At 41.6% G+C, this 24,646-nt stretch overlaps 1 protein-coding gene across 1 annotated transcript in view; it reads left to right on the top strand.

The window, feature by feature from the left end:
• The window catches only part of thada (THADA armadillo repeat containing), a 108,974-nt gene that overhangs the window by 73,051 nt on the left and 11,277 nt on the right, over nucleotides 1-24,646 (top strand). The window contains exons 32-36 of the mRNA XM_037782525.1: nucleotides 11,989-12,368; nucleotides 16,589-16,713; nucleotides 19,584-19,656; nucleotides 21,003-21,153; nucleotides 21,311-21,433. Coding sequence (XP_037638453.1) covers nucleotides 11,989-12,368; nucleotides 16,589-16,713; nucleotides 19,584-19,656; nucleotides 21,003-21,153; nucleotides 21,311-21,433 — 852 coding nt within the window. The remainder of the gene's footprint in view (nucleotides 1-11,988; nucleotides 12,369-16,588; nucleotides 16,714-19,583; nucleotides 19,657-21,002; nucleotides 21,154-21,310; nucleotides 21,434-24,646) is intronic.

The following is a 24,646-nucleotide window of genomic DNA, read 5'->3' as shown; positions in this document are numbered from 1 at the left end:
AGAGTTGTTAAAGTTAAATATCAGCTGAAATGAAAAGTATTTCTTTAGGAGTCATTCAAAGTCATACATCATTATTATTATTATTTAGGAGTAACATCTGTGTAACAGGGAAACCCAGATCTGTTAAATTGAGCGATATTTTAATGGAGTCTGGCAGTCACTGGGCTCCAACTACTCCAGAGTCTAGGCAGAACGATCAGATTGCTTTCACATTTGCTTTTACAACGTAGTAGGCCCCTACTGACCCACATCTATGGTGCTTATAGCGACCAATAAGCCTATTTAATGTTCTGATAACAGTCAAATTGAGTGGTTGAGGAGTTATATGTGTCGAGTTTTCAACGAAACAGATTATAATGAAGTTAAAATATTACAAATATTTGATATTAATCAAAAAGTAAATAAGAAATTAAGTAGATAGAAAAAATCATTAGATAGGAATTGATACCTTTTAGGGTAATAATTGCCCATTGGATTGTAAATCCTCCAAAAATAATACTAATATAAATACTAAATAAAATACATATTTAATAATGACTTTGAATTTGGAAATGTTACTGTATATTAAAGCCTCATATTGAGTGGAAGCTATTTGAATGTTGGTCTTGAACTCTTGTTTTAGTGTTGATTGTCATTTTGCTGATCTTTTGCTGATGTCAGCCGATTGCTGGGGAGTTTATCAGCAACTGTGTTCCCTCCATTTGCTGTGAATTGGTCTTTGAATACTTCCAAGTCTGAAAAGACAACCCGCCGCAACGTTTGCTGGCGAGGCTGTCCGCTGCGCTCTCCATTTAGACTGATTGTTGACAGCAGTCAGCTTCACCCCCTCCCCTCCCCCTTCCGTCTGTCTGTGTGTGTGGATGTGTGTACGTGGTGTGGTTGTGTGCACATGTGCGCAGACCGGCGGGGGTCTCCGCGGTGGAGGAATGTGAAACCGAAGGCGGGCGATCTCTGACAGATGGTGGGATTGTGCCTATGACCCAGTTTGTGTCGGGAGTGCTGTACTCAGAGGGGAAAAGGAGAGAGAGGAGGAGGGGAGGCATTTATGTTTTCGGCCGGCCATGTGCTGAACACATGTTGGTCTTGACAGTGGAAATACCGAAGATTTCTCAAAACAAGCCTGTTGATTGAGGACCCGGCCTGGCCCGACTTGCTCCTTACATAACTAAATAAGCACCCTCTAGCTCACACACCTCTAATGCCGCTCTATTATTATCATAAGTCTGCCTTTGGCTTCATTTGCTCTCTTTCCATTTTCCCTTCCTTCTTCTCCTCATTTCCAATCCCTCGCCCTTTACTTCTTGTGCAATTGCACTTTTCTAACAAATCAGGTGTTGAGTTAAAAAGCCACAGGTTGGTTAAGTTCATATGGAAGCAGCAGGCTCTTAAGAGTGCCTGGCACCCCGGCTAAAGGAGGTGAACAATCGGCTTTTTCAATATTACTCCTCTTTTTTCTCTTTTTAACTGGCACCCTGCGTTAAGTAGGAACTTTGCATTTACCAGCCAATTCCTCTCGGCTCTGAACACAGGTCTTTGTGTGTGTGTGCACACATTTCTCTGGCCGGCCCTTTGATCCACGCAGACTCATAAAAAAGCCCCCACCGTCCACCGGCCATTGCTTCATCTCTACCTCCGCCAGTCTTCTGTTTCTCTGCTTTTCAGCCGTGCCAGTAAAAAGAGCTGAGACGTTTGGTGCGAGGGAGGTAGACGAGAAGTAGGAAAAAGGAGACGCACACATAAATGTTTAAAGTATTAGTGAATTTGCTGGGATCTCATGTGTCTCCATTAATGTGGTAGTGATGGTAAAATATGATGTTAAATGAGTCACTAGTCCTCTGCCCAGGAATCTGGAATAAGCATTCATTTATTTCCTGGTAAATCAAGTATGTCTGTGTATACACTTTAAATCAGAAGTGTCATGTTGTAATTGTTGCTATATTAATTGAATATTTTACTCACGTGATGTCAGTTGATTCAGCTTTGGTTGGGGCTGAAGACTACAAGTTTAAAAATTGAGGCTAGTGGGTCGATTATATTTGCCGCTTCTAGTATAACACACCCGAATCTCTGACTGATCTGTTGGCGGTCAGTGCAATGTTAAATCAGTGTGAACACTCTTGTACAAACCTTGCACGGTAGCTGAATTCTCATAATGTCACAAGATCATGCGAGAATTGCTGAATCAAATGTCACACGAAAATCCATCTCGTCAGGCTAATGTGTATGTGTCCGGCTCGCCAGACAACGTCCAATCAGCGTCAAGTGAGGAGCTACTGGAAGCTACGGGCGTGGCTTAGGCGTGTGTGACGATACAGAGTGGCGACTGTTAGTTCTAAGCATCAATGGGGGCTCCCGAAGAGGTTAGTGTAGATGCTGCAATAGCATCAGTTATATCGGATCCAGAGAGTGTTTCTTCATTGAAAGAAGAGTAAAGAACGGCACTGAATGTGATGTTTTTGGCCTTCAGTTAGTTGCGCTGTTGTTAGTTTGACTGACAGATGGTTCATCCAATCACCTGCCTAGTATTTTTTTGAAAGTGCCTGCCCTTTTCCAAACAGTTTCCAATGACGGCTTCTCAGATGGTTCTGTGTAACAAACCGTCTGACAGGGTCAGTTTACTCTTCAAAGCAGTGGTTCCCTACCTGGGGTCTGGGCCCCAAAGATCACATGGGGTTGCGCCAGGATCTATCTGCTCTGAGGTTGTCAAAATTTGATTTGCACATATATAACTAAAGTCATAATAACATACTTACTTGATAATTTATTCAAAAGTTTGGATATAAAACTTTTTTTTGTTACTTAGTAGCAAAATCTAACAAAATATTCAGTTTCAGTCCATTTTTGTTGGCTTTTAGCCTTTCAAAAACAACATTTTCGCTGCGATGAAAAACCTATTTGCTCTCCTGCTTGACGCACCTGTATTAACTGGGCGGTCTAGCAGCAATTTAACAACACCATAAATGACATTTATTTAACCACAATTAAAAAAAAAAATTATAATTCTATTTCGGGGCTCAGTTTTTCATAGACACAAGTAGGGGGGTTTTAAAGAAAATAGGTTGGGAACCACTGCTTTAAAGGAGAGATATGGTTACACAGAAGCCATATGTAAGTCGAGAGAGTTATAGGTTGCTGTAATCATTCCACCTCTTCATAATTGTCATGAAGAGATCCCTTCGTAGCGTGACTACACTGTAAGAAATGGGGCCACAGTCCTTGTTCTGTTTAAAGAAGCATTCTGAAGTTTAGCTTAAAGGAGCCATATTGTAAAAAGTGTCATGTTTTTTATTATAAAGCAGGTTTAAAATAAAGTTGTTTTTTTTAACATTAATGCATGTAAACATGTTCTAGTAGAAACATAAGATACAAGTATGAACCTGAAAATTAGCATAATATGGGACCTTTAAAGCACTATGGAGCAGTGTTTGTACGAATGGGTCCCTGTTTTGTTTGTTTTTCATGAATGCACAAGGATGCCAATGAGTGTACCCAAGGCGACTTGGTACACATTTCCTCTGAGGGTTTCACGCTTTTCCACTAATTGACATTTCACGGCGATAAAGAAACATGGATATAAACAAAGTAGTACTTAAAATATTTCTTAACAATGGTATGCTTTATGTGAAAAAATGTATTTACTATAGTTGTTAGGCCTCCAGGATACTAATTTGTTTTGGTGAATGTAAATATAGATGTGTTTACAATAAAACCCCACAGGGCAGTTAACATGAGGATAACAACAGTCTAAAAAAAAATCAAAAGTTGGTATCTCCATCGTGGTAATGGTGCTGTAACGCTCTCAGCGTATATACACGTACGGCATGTGGGTGTTGTATTAAGATAGACTTGAAAATATCCAAACCTATCCTTTAAGTTCAATCTGTCTTTGTACACAAAAAAGTGTGTTCCCATAATTAGGCTTCTAGCAACTTGAGCTCATGAGATTGATGTTGATCCTGGGCAGCCCACATTTAACTTTGTGATTTCTTTTTGGGGAATTATGCACCAACCGCTGCAATTCCTCCTCCTTCTTCTATGAAATACTACAGGATACTCCAGTCCACACATTACGCCCCGTGGTTCCCAACATGGGGGTGCTGAACCGCTTTACATGATCATAACTCTGATACTATTCAAATGGAGCTAAGAAGGGAACACATCACTCTTTAGTCGACCTCACAAAAAAAATTACAAACTAGTTAACGAGAGGAGTCGGTGAATGAAAATCAAGCCTTTAAAACACATCAAGATTTCAAGATTCAAGATTTCAAGGTTCCTTTATTTGTCATTTTTATGCTCCACATAAAAACGAAATTGTGTTTCTTACGTCCACCAAAAAGAAATTCAGTGCAAAACTGAAACTGAAAAAAATGTTTTTTTTCATCAGGTGAAAGTCTAGCACAAATTTCCCAGGTACCACTTCCCACTTCAGATTCCTACAATTCAACAATGAAGGAACCACGTCACCTTTATCCAGCCTCCTCTGTTCCTCTGTTCCTCTGTTCCTCTGTTCCTCTGTTCCTCTGACGGTAAATCCCAGACCGATAACGTCATTTTCATTTTCTAGCTAGCAGTGGCGCTTGAAGTGGCGGCACTCCGACTCCTTTTCAGCATTGAAAGGTTTGTCTGAACTGTCAGGACCAGCGCTTTCACATTCCTCTGGGCTGTCTTTTGGAAACTTTTAGCCATTTCACTTTCAATGTTTTTATTTTCAACATAATAAAATGACTCAATACAAAGACCGGTAACACTTCATTTTACAGGTCTGAAAATTTCATGGTAATTAGGTGATGATTAGCAAGTTACCTATTTGAAATTTCTTTGGAATTACTGCCAAATTACCCCAATATTTACCTCAAAATGTATCAAACATTACTTTATTATAAATATTATTTCATAATTATATTCCGCTATTTCCCAAGAGCTGGTAATTTATTTAATACATTTCCAGGAAAAGAATACAAAGTTAATTGATAGGCATTATTTCCATGTCTGCTGATAAATAAATAATAATTAGCAAATAACTTCTTTGAAATTTCTTAAAAAACTCCCTGAATGATGACATCAGCTACCAGGTTACATTTGTGTACACAATAAGTCACACAATGGTGAGATTTGTGCTGATCAGAAGTGTCTTCTATTAGTTTTGGTTCTCAAGCCTAAGGGCCCTATTTTAACCATTATATGATATTTTAGCATATAATTATTAAATAATGTTTATAATAAAGTCGTTTTTGATAGATTTTGAGGTAAATATTGGGGTAATTTGGCAGTAATTCCAAAGAAATTCAAATTTGCTTATTATCACCTAATTACCATGAAATTTGCAGACCTGTAAAATGAAGTGTTACCCAAAGACCGACAATTGAGACAAGACATACGGAAAACCACAAAACAAAAACACACCCAGACACACACACAAAAAAAATAAAATAGAATAAAATTAAAAATAAAATGTAAGCATCAGCCAAAGTCATTTCAAAATTTCCCTCGTTCTGCTTTAATCAGTGACTGAGGAGGCCTAAGCCAACTGCGTTTAGCCAACGCTAATGTTACTAATTCATGCTATGTCAGACGTCAAATCACATCCAACCAAATTTGATGTTTACATCGTTGTAATGTGATGTGTATATGTAATCAATAACTGTTTGTAATAAAATTAAATTATGTTTTTTTTCGGTTTTAAAGGTCCAGTGTGTAGGATTTAGGGGCATCTATTGGCAGAAAAGTAATATAATCTTCATAACTATGTTTTCATTAGTGTATAATCACCTGAAACTAAGAATCGTTGTGTTTTCGTTAGCTTAGAATGAGCCCTTCATATCTACATAGGGAGCGGTTCTTCTTCACAGAGTCCGCCATGTTTCTACAGTAGCCCAGAACGAGTGCAGCTGTTAAGTCTTTTAGCAACCACCAGACCGGAGCTCGCGTACCACCAATGGTACGTGTACCACAATTTGGGAATCACTGTTCTAACACAATAGAGAACAGAGCTTCAGTCTGGAGTCATCTGCTAAAACATTTTCCATTTGCACTCCTGTACAGTAGATGCACTGCCTTTGTCATAATGTTTTGGCAGACGATCAACAGTAATGTGGCCAGTGAAGTAGTAAAACGTCCCCATGAATTTAGGAATCTAGCAGCTACTGTGGCTGCTAGACGACGGCGTCACTTTTTTTTTTTTTTTTTGCTTGGTGTTATTTATATCACTGTTAGGACAACGAGCAACCCGCAAACAGACATGAATATATATGTAGGGACAGAGCTTTTAGGGTAATTAGAGGGAGGGACCTCTGCAAATTGTAAAGCTCCATCAGCATGAGAAGGAGGTCAGCTCTCTAACACTGTCAGACACACACACACACACACACACACACGTAGCGTCTGGGGTTTGTTTTTCACAGTTTGGGTAATGAAGGTGGAAGCTGATGTGAAATCCAGCTGTGTGCTTGCGTGTGAGAGCACGTGCAAGTGTCTCGCCAACGTTGAAGCTTGACACAGCAAAGCGTCTTTACTGCCAGCTTTTAGTGGGCCACGGACGCTACTAATGGAGAACCAGTGAGCTTACTGACACACACACACACACACACCCAAGCACACTTTAGTTTTTGTGGTACATCAGTACAATCTAAAACTCTTATACCTTAAACCATATAACATGTTCAAACATCACACGTGGAGTTTCCCTTTGTGTTTCCCAGTGACACTTCTTTCAAAGTGTGGTGTTAAAGTGCTGGTGTTTTTGGAGTGAACTTGGCTGTTAACTTATAGTTTAGTTTGGCTTACGAAGTGTTCTCTGGACCGGCGTCCTCCACCCCAACATGGTTCAGTGCCCATCTAAAACACCAACTGTAATGTTGGACCAGGTTTATTTAAACCAGATGTTACATTTAGTTATTTGAGCTATGCTGTAAAACAGGCCATCACACATGAAGCCCTCACACAGGTTAGCTCCCCTAAACATATGACCCACAGATGATATGGATCTAGTTCTCTCAAGCATCACTTCATGGGGAGTATTTTCATTTTATTTTTTTTCTACATCCCATTTGTTGGGTTGTTTTCATAGACTTCAAAGTTTGGCCTGCATCAGTACAGACTGCAGCTCTACAGTATTTTCATTCTGGGCGTCTACGCGGGCTAATAACACCAGGTTAGTCTCAAGTTTCTTGACTAAAACATGACAACTGCACCGTGAAAATCAGCACAACCACAGACCTTGACGAATGTTTTAGTTTAATGAGGCATGTGTCCACCAAAGTCTGACTTCTTTCCATGTTTTGATTGGAGGTTATACAGTGGATCTGATGGATATTTGTGTGTGTGTGTGTGTGTGTGTACTCGAGAGCAGTGGTATGGCTAGCAATAACACCAGATTTCCCTGTTCTCTCTCACTTTGTGGAACCAAAATACAATGTTTCCTGTTTCCACACATCCCTCCAGACGTGAATGTGACCGTCAAACAAAAATGTAAACTTTGATTATTCAGGAAATCAGGTTCCTGAAGACCATATCAGTGCTTTGATCAAATTATTTGCTGTTTGATCATAAATGGGTTCAGTTATAGTAATCAGATTTAAATGATTGTTATTGAGGTTTGACCAACATTCATAATAATTACTTCCAGCCACTTTCATGTCAAAGCAGCTCTGTGAGGCTGTAGTGAGGAGTATTGGTGGTTTGACCTAAATGCTAACATCGACATGCTAACAGTGAAAATGCTATCATGCTGATATTAAAGGCTAACTAAGGTATTTTTCAACCCGGACCCTATTTTCCCATGTTTTTGTGTCTAAGTGACTAATGGGGACAACAACGGAACCGTGAATGAGAGTTGAAGAGAGGAATGCCGGTGTTGTAGATGATTTCGACAATGTGGACGAGGGCTAACCATCTCACGAGATTTCAGAACGAGACTTTACCTTGAGCGAGACTTGGTTAGACACAATAACAAACAGACCGGATCAAGAGGTCAAGGTGGGAAAATACCCAAGTTATCCTCTAAGAGGGTATAATGTTTACCATGTTCATCATCTACGTTTAGATGTGTGTGTTTGAGTTTCTGTACTTTCAGAAAGCATTACCTCACGACCAGGGTCTTTTGGTGTGGTAAAACAGCCCCGGAAAACAATTAGACCCTAGTCCCTGTTCCCTGTTTGAGTTCCTCAAAAGGTTCCTAGTTCCAAGGGAAAGTTCCTGCGGTGGAAACGGGGCTTAATGAACACAAAGTACAGCTGTGATTAAACGGCATGTCATCAGTTCGTTATGTTTTTGGTCATGAACCAAAGCAGAGCTGAAATGATTTGTCAATTAGTCGATTCACAGAAAATTAATTTGGCAGTTATTTTGATTATTGGTGAAGATTTATTGTTTTCTTGAATGTTTTGGACCCTTTGTAAGACAAAAGAAGTAATTTTAAAATGTCACCAGTGGGATTGGCATTATTCACTGAATGATGTTTTGTGGATTAATTGAGATAATGGAAAAAAATGTTTGTTGCAGCTATAAACTAAAACATTGGACAAACTAAAATCTTGACCTAATGACAGCGCTAGATAACAAAAAGTGAAGAATATAACAGTTGATCCTGAGGGTAGCATGACTGTCTGGGCCACATTTTAATGGCATTTTAACTTTCAGCACTTTATAAATCTCAGCATTTAGACCGGCACACGTAAACTCTCCTCTGAGAACATTTATTAATGATCTCGATGCCTTGCTGCTGGCGCTGTAAATCCACTGAGCCAGTCCTCATCCCGGAGTATCCCGAAATATCGAACAGTAATCACGACTTAATGGAGTCTGGACGCGGCCCAGGTGCAGGTTCGCACACAAGCAGCGTTAAGAGACACAAGTGTTGTAGACACAGATTTAAATAAACACAGCTGTGGGAGAACAATGGCTGTTTATGATCGGGCATGAAAAATCACATTGAAATGGCCCTCAGAGGAACGCCTTTCATTCGCTGAGGGAATGCCTGACTTCTCCCCTCATCCGCCTCCACACACACTATTTTAATAAAGGACATCATAAAAAGCAGCTTTGCATCCTGACTAATGATGTTTTTCCTCTTTCTCTTTCTTACTCTCTGACTTCCTCCCTCATTTGCTCTTTTTTTCCCAGTTTTTGGCTCTGCCTTTTCTTTCGTTCTACCTTTTCTTTTTCCTTCCCTCTCCTAATGAGTGCGTTTGGAGTCAGTTGAAAGAGTATTTTTTTGGGCCTCCTTGCGTGATTTGCTTTCCTTTAGTGTTTTTCTAGCGGGCTGTGTAATGATTTTGTGTGTCTTTGCAACATACACATGATCATGAGGTATGAATCAGGACCGTAGCATTACATTTGAATGCATCAGTGTGTGACAAGCTAATGGTAGCATGCTGTTTCTTCAACCCTTTGACAAACACACACACACACACACACACACACACACACACACACACACTCACTCCACGTTTCTGTCTACTCCACCGTGACAGACAGCCGTTTTCTCTTTGACACGCTCCCATTCTCCTTCAGTCATCCTCCTCTCTCTCTCTCTCCTCCCTTCATCATCGGTGTCATTACTGTGCCCTCCCTCCCCCCATTATAACCATTAGGCTATGCTTATTTGGCCCCGGACCCCCCTTTGAGGATCAGGTTCCATAGTAACCTGGCCCGTCTCCACGGTAACCCGGCCCATCTCTGGAGGAATGCGGCATTTCCCGCTCTTTTGTCAGGCCACGTTTTGAGTGCCGCTGCAGGGCCAGATTGAGTTGCACCGGGTTTCATAAGCTTTCCTTGTGTGTGTGTGTGTGTGTGTGTGTTCGTGTGCGTATTTGCGTGTGTGTGTGTGTGTGCGTTAAACTAATTGAGTTGGCTGTCAAAGCGTGGTCTGTGTGGAGTCTTGGAGTAATACTGTAGGGAGGAGCACAGCTTTAGAACGGCATTGGGTTACTCTATAGTTGCCCTGCCTCTGGATTATACTTATATTTCACAGGAAGTGCGTGCCTGTGTGTGCATGTGTGTGTGTGTTTATTTGTGTGCCCATCACTCTCCCCAAGGGTGTATGTTCACAGGTGGCTGGGTTGGCACAGCCATGGGCATTTCCAAACAGACACTGACGCAGCCTTTCCTATAAAAGTGAAAATAGAAAGGAACAGAGGAGGCTGGCTTCTTCAGTCTGGCCTGTTGTCTGCATCTGTTTGCTTCACAAAGGACTGTGTGTGTGCATGTGTGTGTGTGTGTGTGTGTGTTTGTTTAGCTCGTAGAGAGGTTGGACTGGATACGCAGAATGGGAATATTTCAATAAACTTCCTACAATGTTTTAGATGTACATGGCCAGGCATAATAGAGTCAAAATGAGCTAAATCTTTATTAATCCTAAGTGGAAACAGGGAGGATTTATTACAGTTTTCCTAGAAAGTAGGCCAAAATAAACATTATCTCCGTATGACCTCGCTCTGCTGTAGAATTACGTTAATGAGACGCCATTCAACTCAGACATGAACCACGCTGGAAGTGTTAGTGAAATGTTACACGTCCGTCCGACCGACCTAGTGAGATTTCAGTGGTGACTCGGGGGCTAATTCAGACATGAGGCCGACGTGTTAAAGGAACAGTGTGTGATGTATGGCAGTAGGGCTGTCAAAGTTAAAGCGATATTAACGTGTTAATGCCAATTTGTTTTAACGGCACTAATTTCTTTAACGCGTTAACGCAACTTGCGATATTTAGGATGTAGAAGACTCAGTTTTAAAGCTAAAGTGAAGACACTGACATCATGAAACTAGAAAAAACCTAAAGAATCCATTGGTACCAACCATGTCATACTAGCTGGTCGCGCAGAAGGGTATAAATAACGCTCCAAACTTACGCTAAATTTTGGCGAGGAAAAACTGGCATGGTCATTTTCAAAGGGGTCCCTTGACCTCTGACCTCCAGATATATGAAAGAAAATGGGTTCTCTGGGTACCCACGAGTCTCCCCTTTACAGAAATGTCCACTTTATGATAATCACATACAGTTTGGGGCAAGTCATAATCAAGTCAGCACACTGACAGCATGATTTGAGCATATGTTTTTATGCTAAATGCAGTACCTGTGAGGGTTTCTGTACAATATTTGTCATTGTTTTGTGTTGTTAATTGATTTCCAATAAAAAATATATACATACATTTGCATAAAGCAAACATATTTGTTCCCTCCCATGTTGATAAGAGTATTAAATACTCTAATAGACAAATTTCCCTTTAAGGTACATTTTGAACAGATAATAATGTGTGATTAATTTGCGATTAATCGCGATTAACTATGGACAATCATGTGATAAATCACAGGGACCCCATTTACTTCAAATCATTAACACTTTTCTCAGTTTTTGGATTCTTTGTTCACCGTGGAGGCATGCGAGAAAATCAGTTTTCTATGAGAATTCAATGTAACACGGGGTGAGTAATTGATATACTAATGGTCATTTCATACGCCGTTAAAGAGTGTGGACTGTAAAATATATACTCTATGATATCAACATAAACCAAAGACTTAAAAGACACACAGTATGATATCAACAGAAGAATGCAAGGATAACATGGTCTGGATGAATACTTGATTCTGATTGGCTGCAGGGTGTCCATTAATTCCTGATAATGTACACCTACTAAGTAGTTCCAGTTAAACTGTCTGTTTCATCCATCTATTGCACGTCTAACTATCCTGGAAGGGGGATCCCTCTTCTGTTGCTCTTCCTAAGGTTTCTTCTATCTTTTTCTTTTTTCCCTGTTAAAAGGTTTTTTTGGGGGGGGAGTTTTTCCTTATCCAATGAGAGGGTCATACAGTAAAGGACAGAGGGTGTCGTATCCTGTACAGATTGTAAAGCCCCCTGAGGCAAATTTGTGATTTTGGGCTATACAAAAATTGACTTGACTTGACTTGAAATATCGTATAAATAAGCACGCTAAAAGTGTGTCCTCATGCTACGTTGTCAGCTAACATGAAGATTTGTGTGTTTGTCAGATTCAGAGGTCAGTGACCTCCGTCAGGAAGCTCTGTCCGTCCTGATGACCTCAGACCTCGTCACCTCCGACACTTCCTCTACCACCGTGGGACCCGGCAGCATCCAGTACCTGCTCAGCCTCGCCCGAGTGGCCCTCAGCGCCAGCGTGGAGATCCCCAAGCTCTGGGGCGGCCCTGGGCTCACGAGCCAGCTCCTGCAGTGTCTGTTGCGGTGCCCTCAGTACGAGGTGAGGGAGCTGGCTCTGGAGGGGGTCCTGAGGAGACTGCAGGAGGACGAAGAGGAGGAGGAAAAGAGCAGACCTCAGTGGCTGGACGAGACCACCCTGTCTAACCTGACCAGCCTGGCTCTTCACGAGACACACCCCCAGTGTTTGGCCAAGGTGAGACCACACACACACACACAAAACATTACAGGAAGTGCATGTGTTTGTTGTGTGTTTGTTTGAGAGCCTGTATATGTGTCTGTTTGTTTTAGGTGTGTGTGTATAATCCGTTGTTCGTGCTTGTGTGTGAGTGTGTGGGGGCATAAGCAGCATCATAAGCAGCATCATTTCAGAGTCACATCACACAATGAGGAACCCTTTCCAAAAAATATGTTTTTCCTATTCATCACAGATTCACTGAACCGCAGGGACATTGGCTTCAAATTGATTAAATGTCCAAATCCATCTTGCAGAGGCTTGCGTGAGACGCTAATCGGCCGCAGGGGGACACGCCAAGCACGCTGGCAGTGAGCTGACTCGCTCGCTCTCCCACTCACTTACACACACTCATGAGGGGTTTGGTAGGCTTCCACTCTTAACAAGTTTTGGAGGGGAAAATGCAGCCTATTTCCTGTTTGGGGACAGGAGGTGGTATTTCAGTGTGTTCATAAAGCGAGGACAGGCAGCCAGCAGATCTGCTCTGTTACTCCTGTCGTTAACACTCCTCCAGAGCTGACATGACTCAGCGCTGCTGGGACTGGCTGGCTGGCTGTATGTACTGTATGTGTGTGTTGCCACGCCGCTGCAGACTTGTGTTTTTTTATACGTGTTGTGTTTTGGTTTCTTTGTATGCATGTGTTTGGTTGTGCATTCTTTGCCAGGCGCTGCTTTACAGGCCAGCCGTTAATGTTTAAAGTGTCGGGCCCCGTTAAGTGGAGCCTCCCCTGCGCCAAGGACACGCCAGCCCAACGGGCCAGTTGCCATAGCTCGCCCTGGACTCCAGTGAAGCATTCTGGGAGAGGAACAGGAGCAGCAGTAGTAGGCCAAGGACATAGTGTTGGTCTGCTAGTCTGCCCAGTGATGATGCTTCCAAAGTCTGAACAAGTCCGTTATCTTCAGGCGTTATTCAAGACATGTGTGTTAAAGGAATCTGCTGCGTTAGAGGACGCATAAAGGAGAGATGGTTGCCTGAATGCCTCGTCACATTCTCAAAATGTAGAAAATATTTCAGAGAAGCAAAGGTAAAAACTCTCATTCAACACCATATAGGGCTTCAGACAAAATAAAATCCTAATTCAAGTAAAAATCAAATTAGGAAAACAATTACGGTCATTATTGACGGTAGCTTGGCTATCTAAAAATCACAGGTCTGTGCAGGATGTCCCGTTTCGCGCTAGTGATGATTCTGTCTGACCAATCAGTGGTCTGCAGTGTTTTAACTCCACCTTCTAGTATCGGCTCAGCTTGCTTGGAACCTCGACCGAGGTCGTACCAAAAAAGTAGCAGGTACTATCCATAACTTTTGGTAATCGAAAAACAAAAAAGAGCGAGTTGAGTAGAGTTGACTGGAGTCGTGCCGTAGCATGCAGTGGAAATGCAGCATTAGTCTGTGGAGCCTTGAGGAGCAGGTGACACCATCAGGTCACTCTGCTGAGAAAAATATTTTTATTTCTTTACATATAGTGTATGAGGCAATTTGGGGTTTGGATTCATTATGATGTTTTGACATTTAAATAAAAGTCATGTAGTGAAACTTCATCTGGCAGCCTTTCTCTTTAAAATCTCTTTCATGGTTTGGCGTGAGATCTGCTTTGGCCCAAGTTAATACCAGTGAAAAGCAGCAACACCTTCAGGCCGTCAAGGTTAAAAAGACAGAAAGAATAAGGGCTCAACAGCACCCTGTGCATGCTGGGTAGCTTTTATATTTGTTAACGTTTTTTTGTGTGTGTGTGTCTGTTCATGCCGGGTGGGCGTCACTGTTTATTTGCATGTCACAGCTATGAAAGTCTGTACGCGTCTACGCCTGAGTTGGCATGTTTTCCTGTGACTGTGTATATTTGAGTGTGCGGGCAGTCGAGTGTGTTGCAAGACGGGAGCTCATTAAAGCAGGTTGTTAAAGTCAGAAGCAGCAGAGATGGTCAGACCAGCTGCGTTGGAGCTCAAATACCTGGCAGATAGACGGCTGGAGGAACAGTGAAAAACATACAGGGATTTAAACTGTGTTAAGAGAGAATAAAGAGAGAGAAATGCAGTGGCTTAATGAATAATGACACTGGCTTAGAGTGGCATTACTGGTCCAGTGATTGATTCACTCTCACTGGAGTTGAGAAAAGCCAATAGACTACACAATGTCTGTCCAGCACAAGTGTAATGGACTGCTGTGATCATTGGACACTACTCGTCAGTGCATTAGAACATTTCCAAATGACTTGTCTCCAACAGTATCAAATGTGGACAACATTAGCTGTGTGTGTTGTATCTACTGCTGTTCTAATTATAGGCTAACTCTCTAGAGCCAGTGTATTTGCATGCTGCATTCATGTAAACTGAAAGCATTACATTGACATAATGTCACATTATAAAGTTGTTACAGTAAAACTTTTAGAAAACAATTGCCTATTTATACACAATAGTTTAAATCTTGAGAAAAATATCTCTCTTTAGATACTAAATGCTCCACTATGTTCACCAGCTAGTCGCTAGCGTTGGCTTTGTCTGTGTGCCGTTTGGTGCTGGGCAGGGAGCATACAGTGAGTTCATCAGAGGTTGTTTTGCTAAAAAGGCCGAAATACCAAAACAAAGAGCTTAAAGATGCTTCATGCAGCTGAGGGAAACTGCAGAGTTGGTTGATATTGTGGGTTTGTTACTATTTAGCAACCCTTTTACATTATACATCCATTTTTTGTTTAAAGAATTGGTTAGTGCAGCTTTAAAATTCACTCAAAGGACCAGTTGTGGGATTTTGGGGGTCTTGTATCAGAAATGGAATACAATATTCATAACTATGTTTTCATTAGTGTATAATCGCCTGAAACTAAGAATCAACCAAAAATTTTGTTGGCTTAGTCTAGAAGGGAAACCGCAAGTTGGGGAAACACTTGTGAGACGGTTAAGTTTAGGCATTGATTTTGAATAGTTAAGGTTAGGATAAGTCGTCGGGCAGCGAGTCTCGCAAGAGTTTTTGCAAGTTTTTGCAGATCTCAGATCAGATTTCACAATTTGCGGGTTACCTTCTAGACACGTCCTTCGCGGAGTCCGCCATGTTGCTCCGCCATGTTTCTACAGTAGCCCAAAACGAACAAACCAAACACTGGTTTTAGAGAGAGCCTTTCGTGTTTTTACGTTACCTGAAGGCCACCGTAGTTCTCTGACAAACTTGGAAAGGGAGCGATGAGCGGAGGGGTATTCAGTTGGCTGCAAACTAACTGCTAAATCCTACACACTGGTCCTTTAATGGTTAAATCACAACAATTAGCTTGTGTTTGCTGTTGAATTATTTACATACTGTATATACATTACGTACACGTTTAAATGTCTTTGCAACTTGTTATTTGAAATCCAATGTTCCATAATATGGCACTTGTTTCTTAAATCTCATGATGATTCATTTGTGATTGACTGAACCATTCAGAGTCAGTCAGAACAGCCTGGCAGGTAGGAGGTCTACCTCGCTACCTTCTCTTTTTACTGCTCACATGCACAAATACACACAGATGTTTACACACACACATTGCATGCGCCCGCTCGCCCTGCTCTCCACCCACACAGATCCTATAAAGCCAGCTTTATTTTAACGCTCTAATAACAGGTTGGGGCCTAGAAAGAAATAATAATCAGTGAGATATGCAGCAGGAATGTCAACATGTGTTCTCGGCTGGATGTGTGTTTTTAACGGGGTCTCACGCCGAGGAAATCCAGTCTTTTTTTCCTCCTCTGACTCGGTCAGCTGCCTCCCTCTCTGGAGGAGTGACCGTGCAAAGAAAACAGCATGGGAAGGATGGAGAGGAGGGGGGAAGCGGCGAGGTTAAGCTGAATGGATTCTAAAGGACGAGGAACTTGTTACTGTCTGAATGAAAGAGGGAGATATAGATGAAAGCTTGCCAGCGACCCTGCACATCTTTGTGCATCTCATCCATATTCATGTGTGTATTTGTGTGCAGTGTGTGTGAAAGGGAGAGCAAGGCAGCTGTGTACCCGTGGTTAGGGTGTGCGTAGGGAGGATCTGACCGGTGTGGTAAAAATACCCTCGGGGCAACTTGCCAGCCGCACTGCAGAGAGGACACCAAAGCTGTGTTGATGGATGGCCCTGAGCAACTTCCCTCACCAGCAGCTCTCAGTGTGTGACTACATTAATATCTGATTTCCTTTGACCATCTCTTTGTCCTTCCTCCTCTCAGGTCCTCTCCGTGTTGTGTGTGTTGAGCTCCAGTGGTGAGCTCGGATGGAGGGATGGAGATAAGGTTTTATCCCAGGAGGAGGTCCTGCTGCACCTTCTTGCTCTGGCTCAGAACTCTGCTCACAGGTCAGAGAAGACACACAGACATGTACAAATAATCTTTTCTAATTTGTAATTAGAGGTAAATAGAATTTGGGGTGCTTTTTGGGTGAACCAACCCTTTCATTTTACATATTAGTGCAGTGAAGGAGAGGACGAAACGAAAAACAAACAAGAAACAAACTATCAAAACGCAACATGATTGACAAGCCCTCGGGGCAACTCTACTTCTTCGTCCTCTCATGTTGGACTGAGGGCAGACTGGACACTAGTACCTCCTCTCGAGGTACAAGTGGTATTACAAGACAGGACGGGCTGGGGATAGCTGGTTAGCATGCTCATTTCAGTAGATATCTCTGCAACACAATACATAGACGTCTTTGACATAACGTTCTGGCCATATCTTACACTTTGCCCCTTTAAGGAACCTGGACTCACAGTGTTAACCAATATCTATTTCAAAGAATAGGATAAAAAAAAATATGATACCTGAAGTCACAGTCAGGAATAAGTGCTTAAAACATACACTGATTCAGTGACACAGCTCTGCAAAACTGTTTTTCAAATGTGTCATGAAAATTGAAGGCACTTTAGCATTTCTATTTAAAGAACCAGTGTGTAACATTTCGGGGGATCTATTGGCAGAAATGGAATATAATATTAATATGTGTGTTTTCATTAGTTTATAATCACCTGGAATCATGTTTACCTTAAAATGAGTCGTTTATATCTACATAGGGAGCGTGTCCTCTTCACGTCATGTTGCACCGCCAAGTTTCTACAGTAGCCCAGAACGGACAAATGAAACTCTGTTAACTTTTCCTGCTTGGGCCGGAGTCGCTTATGTTACTCGCCCGCCTCTCTTGCTTCACCACTCACTTCCCATGTGAAAAACACACACTTTAAGCACTCAACTCTTAGAACAACAGGCTCTAAAGAGGGCCATTCGCATTGTCGCGTCGGCCACCGTAGCTCTCCAAAACGCTTGGCACAGGAAAGAAGTTGTAATCCGCAGCCTCACTGCTATATACCACCAGATACTACACACTGTCCCTTTTAATTTTTTTTTTAATTGTTGCCACTGATCCACACTTTTAACCCTTTTCTGGGGGAAATGTTATGCCTTCATTAGAATACTGACAGTGGAGAGATGGCAGGAAATGTTAGCATGCAAATGTGCTAATTAGCACTAAACATAAAGTTCAGCTGATGTTGATGGGAATGTCAGTAGTTGTGCAGGTATTTAGTCATAAACCAAAGTATTGGACAAATTTAAAAAATGTTGGTGGTGAGGATGGCGCTAGATGAAAAGTTAAGGACCATGGATATCTTTACCAAATTTCATGGCAATCCATCCAAACATCGTTGAGGCATTACGACCTCGACAGCCACGGCAGTAAAATGGCTAAAATAAATCCATAAGAAGTGAGACTGCTCTGGAAATACAATGTTTTTCATTTTTTAGATAATTTTAATTATGTTCCTGCATGTATTCGTGTTCAGTAAACATTTGGATTGTGTATTCTGGGTCTTAAATTATATATTGTGCCCTGATCTCTGTGCACCACGGCATGCAACAGGCCAATACCAATATAAATGCTGGAAAAAGGAAGGCAACTGTGTGACTCCAAAACGCCTGCTCCCTCCTGAAAACTTGCTGTCAAAACAGTCCCTAAGTAATCCCAGCCCAGCTTTTAGCTGTGATGGATGAAAGAGACATGATTGTACAACATGGCAAGATGCAGCCACACTCTCCTCCTTCTCCATTTCCCTGTTTTTTCTGGCTGGTGAAAGAGCCCTGACGCGGCGTTGGCAGGCTGGCTGTCAAGCCTCCATTCAGAGCCAGAGTCCATGGAGGAGGGACACACCGGTTCACTGGCTGCACCTCAGACCTGCACCAGGGCACACCTGGAGTTTACTAATGGCCCCTTTCTGCGCGGGTGTTTGCGTGGTTGCTCGTGTGTCATTGCAGTATTTAGGCAATCGAATTGTCCACCATCATCAGAGACTGGTAGTTTTTAAAAATAAAAAAACATAGATGAAAGCTGATATTTGTTCTCTGAAAGGCCGTCATTAGTGCGTCATTAGATTATTCACACCTGTCAGGCTGAAACCATTATTTTTGTGAGAGTTTATGAGCGACGCTGGCCCTCCTCTCACCACAAACTGATTTGGCACACACTGTTCCAGCAGTGTGTGTGTGTGTGCGTACACTGTAAACCCTTTGACACGCATTGACACACACCTTCCTTGACAAACCACCGCTGTACTTTTCTCACCCCGACAAGAGAATACAGGCTTGAATAAGGATTGGATTACAAAGGCTTTTAGCCCTGCAAAGGCTTTCCCTGGCCACAATCTCTGGACCCGCAGATCCACTTTCCCTCTGGAGCGGCCCCAGGGTTATGATTAGAGCCGTGGAGGGGTGAGATTGGGTTGCTTGCTGCCCTTGTCCACCTTGTGATTGAATGGCACTCGGTCTATTGTGATCCATAATGTAGTGGTGAGTACCAGCACACTTCCTTTGTGGATTGTAAGTCAATACAGTTGAGTGATGTGTGTGTAGTTGACGGTGTTGGGAGTGTGTGCGTAACGGTTTCCACAGAACGACCTGAGGAGCACATTATCATTTTCAGACCTTCACACTGCACTAATATCTAAAATTAAAGGATTAAATAAAAAAAAAACACTCATTGACTGTACTTCTAAGCAACCCAAATGGATTCTCACCTCCATTGTATTGGACAAAGAGTGAAGTGGATCCACCAATGTGAAAGTGAAAGTCATTTTTGTTTACTGATGTATAGCCCCAATGACAAACATTAAAAATAAACTAACCAAGTTATTCTTGGACATGTGGAAGCTGGTATCAGGTGTGTTATGATGTTGTGTTTTAGTGTGGAGCTCCACTGTGCTGCCCTGACGCTGGTCTCTCAACTGGTGGTTCAACTGGTGAACTCTAACCCTCAGGTAAAGACCCACTATGTGCCTAATAGTCTCATAGAAAAGCCATAGAAAAAGTGTTGGCAACCTTTGGTTAAAATAACAATTCACAAATGCACAGGAAGAAGATATTGGTTGTTACTACCCATCAGTCAAATGATGTTTTGTTTTAACTGTTTCTGGTAGCTTAGTTAGCATAAACAGCTTACTGACCTCGCTACGAGGAAAGTTGACACTCTTTCACTCGTGTAGTTCTGTTATCACACTTCAATTTTCAATTTTGATAATTCAATTGACTGTAGGGATGCATGATGAATATCAGGATTGTGTTTTCTGAGTCTTAAATTATATATTGTGCCCTGATCTCTGTGCACCATGGCATGCAACAAGCCAATACCAATATAAATCCTTGAAAAGGAAGGCAACTGTGTGACTCCAAAACGCCTGCTCCCTCCTGAAAACTTGCTGTCAAAACAGTCCCTAAGTAATCCCTTTTAGCTGTGACGGATGAAAGAGACATGATTGTACAACATGGCAAGATGCAGCCACACTCTCCTCCTTCTCCATTTCCTTGTTTTTTCTGGCTGGTGAAAGAGCCCTGACGCGGCATTGCACCTTTTAAAGTTGGTTTGCTATCCGCTAGTAAATACAGAGAAGAAGAACAAGCACAGCACGGTGACTAGAGAGCCACAGTTTCAGAGGAAGATAACGTGATTGCAATTTGCGATACAAGTTTTTTTGATTCACTTTACCAGAAAAAATAATGGAACATTTGAACATCTTAGCCTTTCTTACCTTCAGGTGTGCATAAACTAGCGGTTATGAACAAGCAAAAATAACATTATTGGTTATCTTATCAGCCATGAGATGCAGGTAATAATCGGTTATTGGTATCAGCTGGAGAAAATCCATATTGTGCATCCCTACTTGACTGTAAATGTTTTTAAAAATCATTGACTATTAAACATTAAAACCAAACAACCATTGTAGCCAGTGTAAGCCAATTTTCCTTCTTGTGAGTGGAGATTTAAAAAAAAAAAAAGCATCAATTCAGGATCAGAAACCTTATAAGATGGTTTCTTAACAAGAAATCATCACATGTGACCAAAATAAGAATACTGAGAGAACCATCTGAGTTTTTTATTATACTTATAAGCTTACAGAAGGGTGAGAAATAATTTTAAAAAGTGAACAAACAAAACAAATGCAGATTTCAGGCACCAGATGTAAACCAATCATCTCTGGAAGATACTGGATGCTCGTCCAGATCGTTCTGTGGGACCGAAGTAACATCGCTGAAGGAACTGATAAACTAAAAATGTCTCTGTAAATCTTTTACCTGAGTGTATTTTTCCGATTAACCCATCATCTAGGATGCGAGTGCAGTGGCTTGTTTAGATCAATGGGGGGCGCTGGTGTGCTCGTGCTCCAGCGTGGAGCAGCCGGGGGAGGTGAAGCTAATGGCCGCCAAGGTGTTGGTCAACTGTACGGCCACTGTGCTGACCAGCCGCCATCTGCCACTGGGTGAGTCTCAGTAATGGAACCACTTGATGAAATGTTTACCTCCCGTCAAGAGTCGAGATAAATACTTTGATGTGAACACAAATGTGTTGTGAAGTCAAAATCTTTCAGAAATCTTAATTTTTCTGGCCTCAAGTTATAATCTGTGTTTGTTTGTCAGGTCTGTCCACTACTGTGTCGCTGTGGAGGAGTCTGTTCACGCTGCTGCAGGATGAAGACCAGGATGTCAGAGATTCAGCCTCTGACTTCATCGCTAATGTACCAGCACCTCTGCTCAGCACAGGTACAAACACACACAAACAGTTATTACACACTAATAGGGATTTGTGGGTTTGTGCTGGCTTGGCTCGACTCGGTTTGATTCGGCACGTCAGCCCAGCACAGCAGGATCTGCATCTGTGTGTGTAGTGGACAAAGGAGCATCTGTAAAACGATGAATAAGCACTCATTCAGTCACGCATTATTTTTGCTGCTTGTTCTCTTCCTCTCCACAGTATTGTTAGACTTGTAGAGGACGGAACGTGCCAAAATCAAATTGTGCATAAGTAAATGCATAAATACATACATATAAAAATAAATATAAAATAGATAAATAAATAAAAAAATAAATGCAAAAATAAATAAATATATTTAAAAATGAATGAAAATAAATACATAAATAAATAAAAGGGAAAAAATAAACAGAATAGTAATTAAATAAGGGAATTAATACAAAGATAAAAAAAAAGCAAATTAAAACATGAATATCAATTTATATCACATTTGATCAATTAATTAACGTCTACATTTATTTTTAATATTGTTTTTGCTACATTTAATGACATTTATTTATCGAGTTTATTTATTTATTGATTGATTTTTGATTTTGGCAGATTCTGTCCTCCATAGGCACAACTCTAAAATTACGCCATTACGCTAAATCTGGTAATGGTAACGCAAATCAGCGCAGCAAAGTTTGACTCAGCGCAGCAAAACTGCCAATGGAAAAGACCTTTAACTAATATTCCTGCGCAACACGTTACACAACCATAGTTATACACACAATATACACATTTACTTACTTGGGATTTACATGCTCACCCACTCAGATACACGCACATACCAAAGCAGTGTAAGACCACAGTATGTATAAACAGACTCACGCACACACATGAAAAACACCACCAACACATGTTGATGTTAAAGAGGGTTGATGACATCATTTCGTGCGAAAGGGTTGGGGAGCATTCCTGGAATGAAGGGCGCTACTTCTAGTTAGAACGCAGGAGTGAAAAGTGTGTGTGTTTGTGTGTGGTTATGTGTCATTGTTTGGTGCATGTCTGAGGTCTGTTTCTTTCTAGTATACACACACACACACACACTGATGGCAGTCTCATCCCCCACGGAAGCACCACACACACTATCAGAGGACTGACAGCTGCCAGCTCTCAAGTGCCCCTCACAAACAGCCATAGTGCGACTTCCCGTCCTCACAACACTTCATTTCCTGTATTTTCCCAGCTTTCCTCCGGGAGCCACCCTTATTGTGTCTGTCGCCACTGATAGTATCTCATAACATAACACGAGACGGCAAAACATCTCCTCAAAAGTCTCTGCAGCTCCTCGTGGCTACGCTGTTCATGGACGGGAAAGCAGAGTCATCATGGGGGTTGTTTCAGCTAGAGGCTGAAATGGACGTTTTCTTTTTTTTTATTTACGGGTAAAATCCAAACTTTTCCATTAAAGGCAGAGTGTTTCATGATCTGAAGGTCCAGGAAACGCATTTAAAACTCCTGAAAGTGTGTAGATCCCAGGAGTCAATGTGTGTGTTTGTGTTCTATATGTGTTTATGTACATAAGGCCAGACAGGGTCAGATAAGCTGTCAGCTGAAAATCAGATAGGAGCTCAACAACATGACTAAGATGGAGAGGTTTTCTCTACAACAGGAAGAGAACACAATGGGCATAATTGCAGAGTGGGTGTCCTTTATGTGTGTTTGAGTGGGGGGCATCCTCCTTTGTCCATCCATATTCATTGCTCATTTGGAGACTACAGTTTGTGTGTGTGTGAGAGAGTGTATTACTTACCGTAAACTGGCACATTTCCTCCTGTAGACACACGTCTCCGCTGCGGGAAACGAGCGTTTGCCTCCGTTCTTTTGTGTGACTTCACTCTCCAGCCAGGACACTCAAAAAAAAATAACATACTTTCATGAAAATTGCCCTGAATTCCTTTTTAGTTTTTTTATTTTAACACGCGTCGTACGCACAGCAGGAATGCAGCGCACAACACAGACAGAAGAAATGAGGCGGTAAATTGATACGCTTGCATGAAATGAATGAGTGACTTGGCCAGAAAAGTTGAATTCCTCATGTAAATGAAAAACAACAGAAAAACCCAAAAAGAAATGACATCCCACTGACTGTAAAAAAACAACAACAAAACCCTTCAATTGGAAAAATATGTCATCTTTCTACTTTGAGAGCTCAAACTTAAGTGATGTTTCTAAATTTAAATACACGACAGTGAGCCGGGAGGACGTTTTGGTACTCGGAGTGCTACAGTATGGCATTTAATGAAGTCATCGGGATTGCATGAACGCACTTACTGCTGTCTCCAGGAGAACAAGTCGAAGTGTACGACTGTGTGATAACGAGTGAATGTTAAAGAGACTTTTTGAATGATTTTTTAATGCTGTTTGCACCAAAATGGAATTCTTGTACATGTCACATTTTGGAAAGCGTTTTCAAGAGCTCGAGTGACACACGGTTAAAGTGGTAATCAAAGTTGTTGTCCACCATGGCAGAACATAGATTTTATATAAGAAGAGGACGTAGTCACCGTGACTTCACCCATTGGTTTGTGGACTGCTGTTTTGAAGCTTTGAGTTGTCTCGAGAATAAGACATTTTTAGGCGACCAAAATGTTCTAATTAACTTTCATGAACTGAAAACACACTTTGAAAGGGTTAAAGTTGTACGACGAAAACATGGACAACTCCCAGACTGGACAACGCCGTGGTAGCGACCCTAAAGCATCCCCTGCTTTATGGTCTATTTGACTCTAAGTGGGACCATAATTTACTAAATGAACATCATGCTGTATTGAAGAAGACTTGAAACTAGCGATTGAGACCATAAACTCATGTTTACAATGTTTACTGAGGTAATAAATCAAGTGAGAAGTAGGCTCATTTTCTCATAGACTTCTATATAATCAGACTACTTTTTGCAACCAGAGGAGTCGCCCCTTGCTGGCTATTGGAAAGAATGCAAGTTTAAGGCACTTCTGCATTGGCTTCACTTTCCAGACCTGGAGGTCGCCCACCATGGCCGAGACCTTGAGTTGTATTCTGGTAGTGATACCTTTGGCTTAGTGACCTGCATAATATCTCAGGTCAGCACATTAACTCTCTGCTGTCAGAGCGCCAAGGAAATAGAAACGGAATAGCCTGGCATGCTATTCGACACCATCGCTATATAGTGCAATGCTGTGCCGATGGAAAAACAACACTGT

The sequence above is a fragment of the Sebastes umbrosus genome, chromosome 10, assembly GCF_015220745.1.
Source record: "Sebastes umbrosus isolate fSebUmb1 chromosome 10, fSebUmb1.pri, whole genome shotgun sequence".
Taxonomy (NCBI): domain Eukaryota; kingdom Metazoa; phylum Chordata; class Actinopteri; order Perciformes; family Sebastidae; genus Sebastes; species Sebastes umbrosus.
Note: the sequence above shows the minus strand (reverse complement) of the source record. Positions and strands in the feature narration are given on the sequence as shown.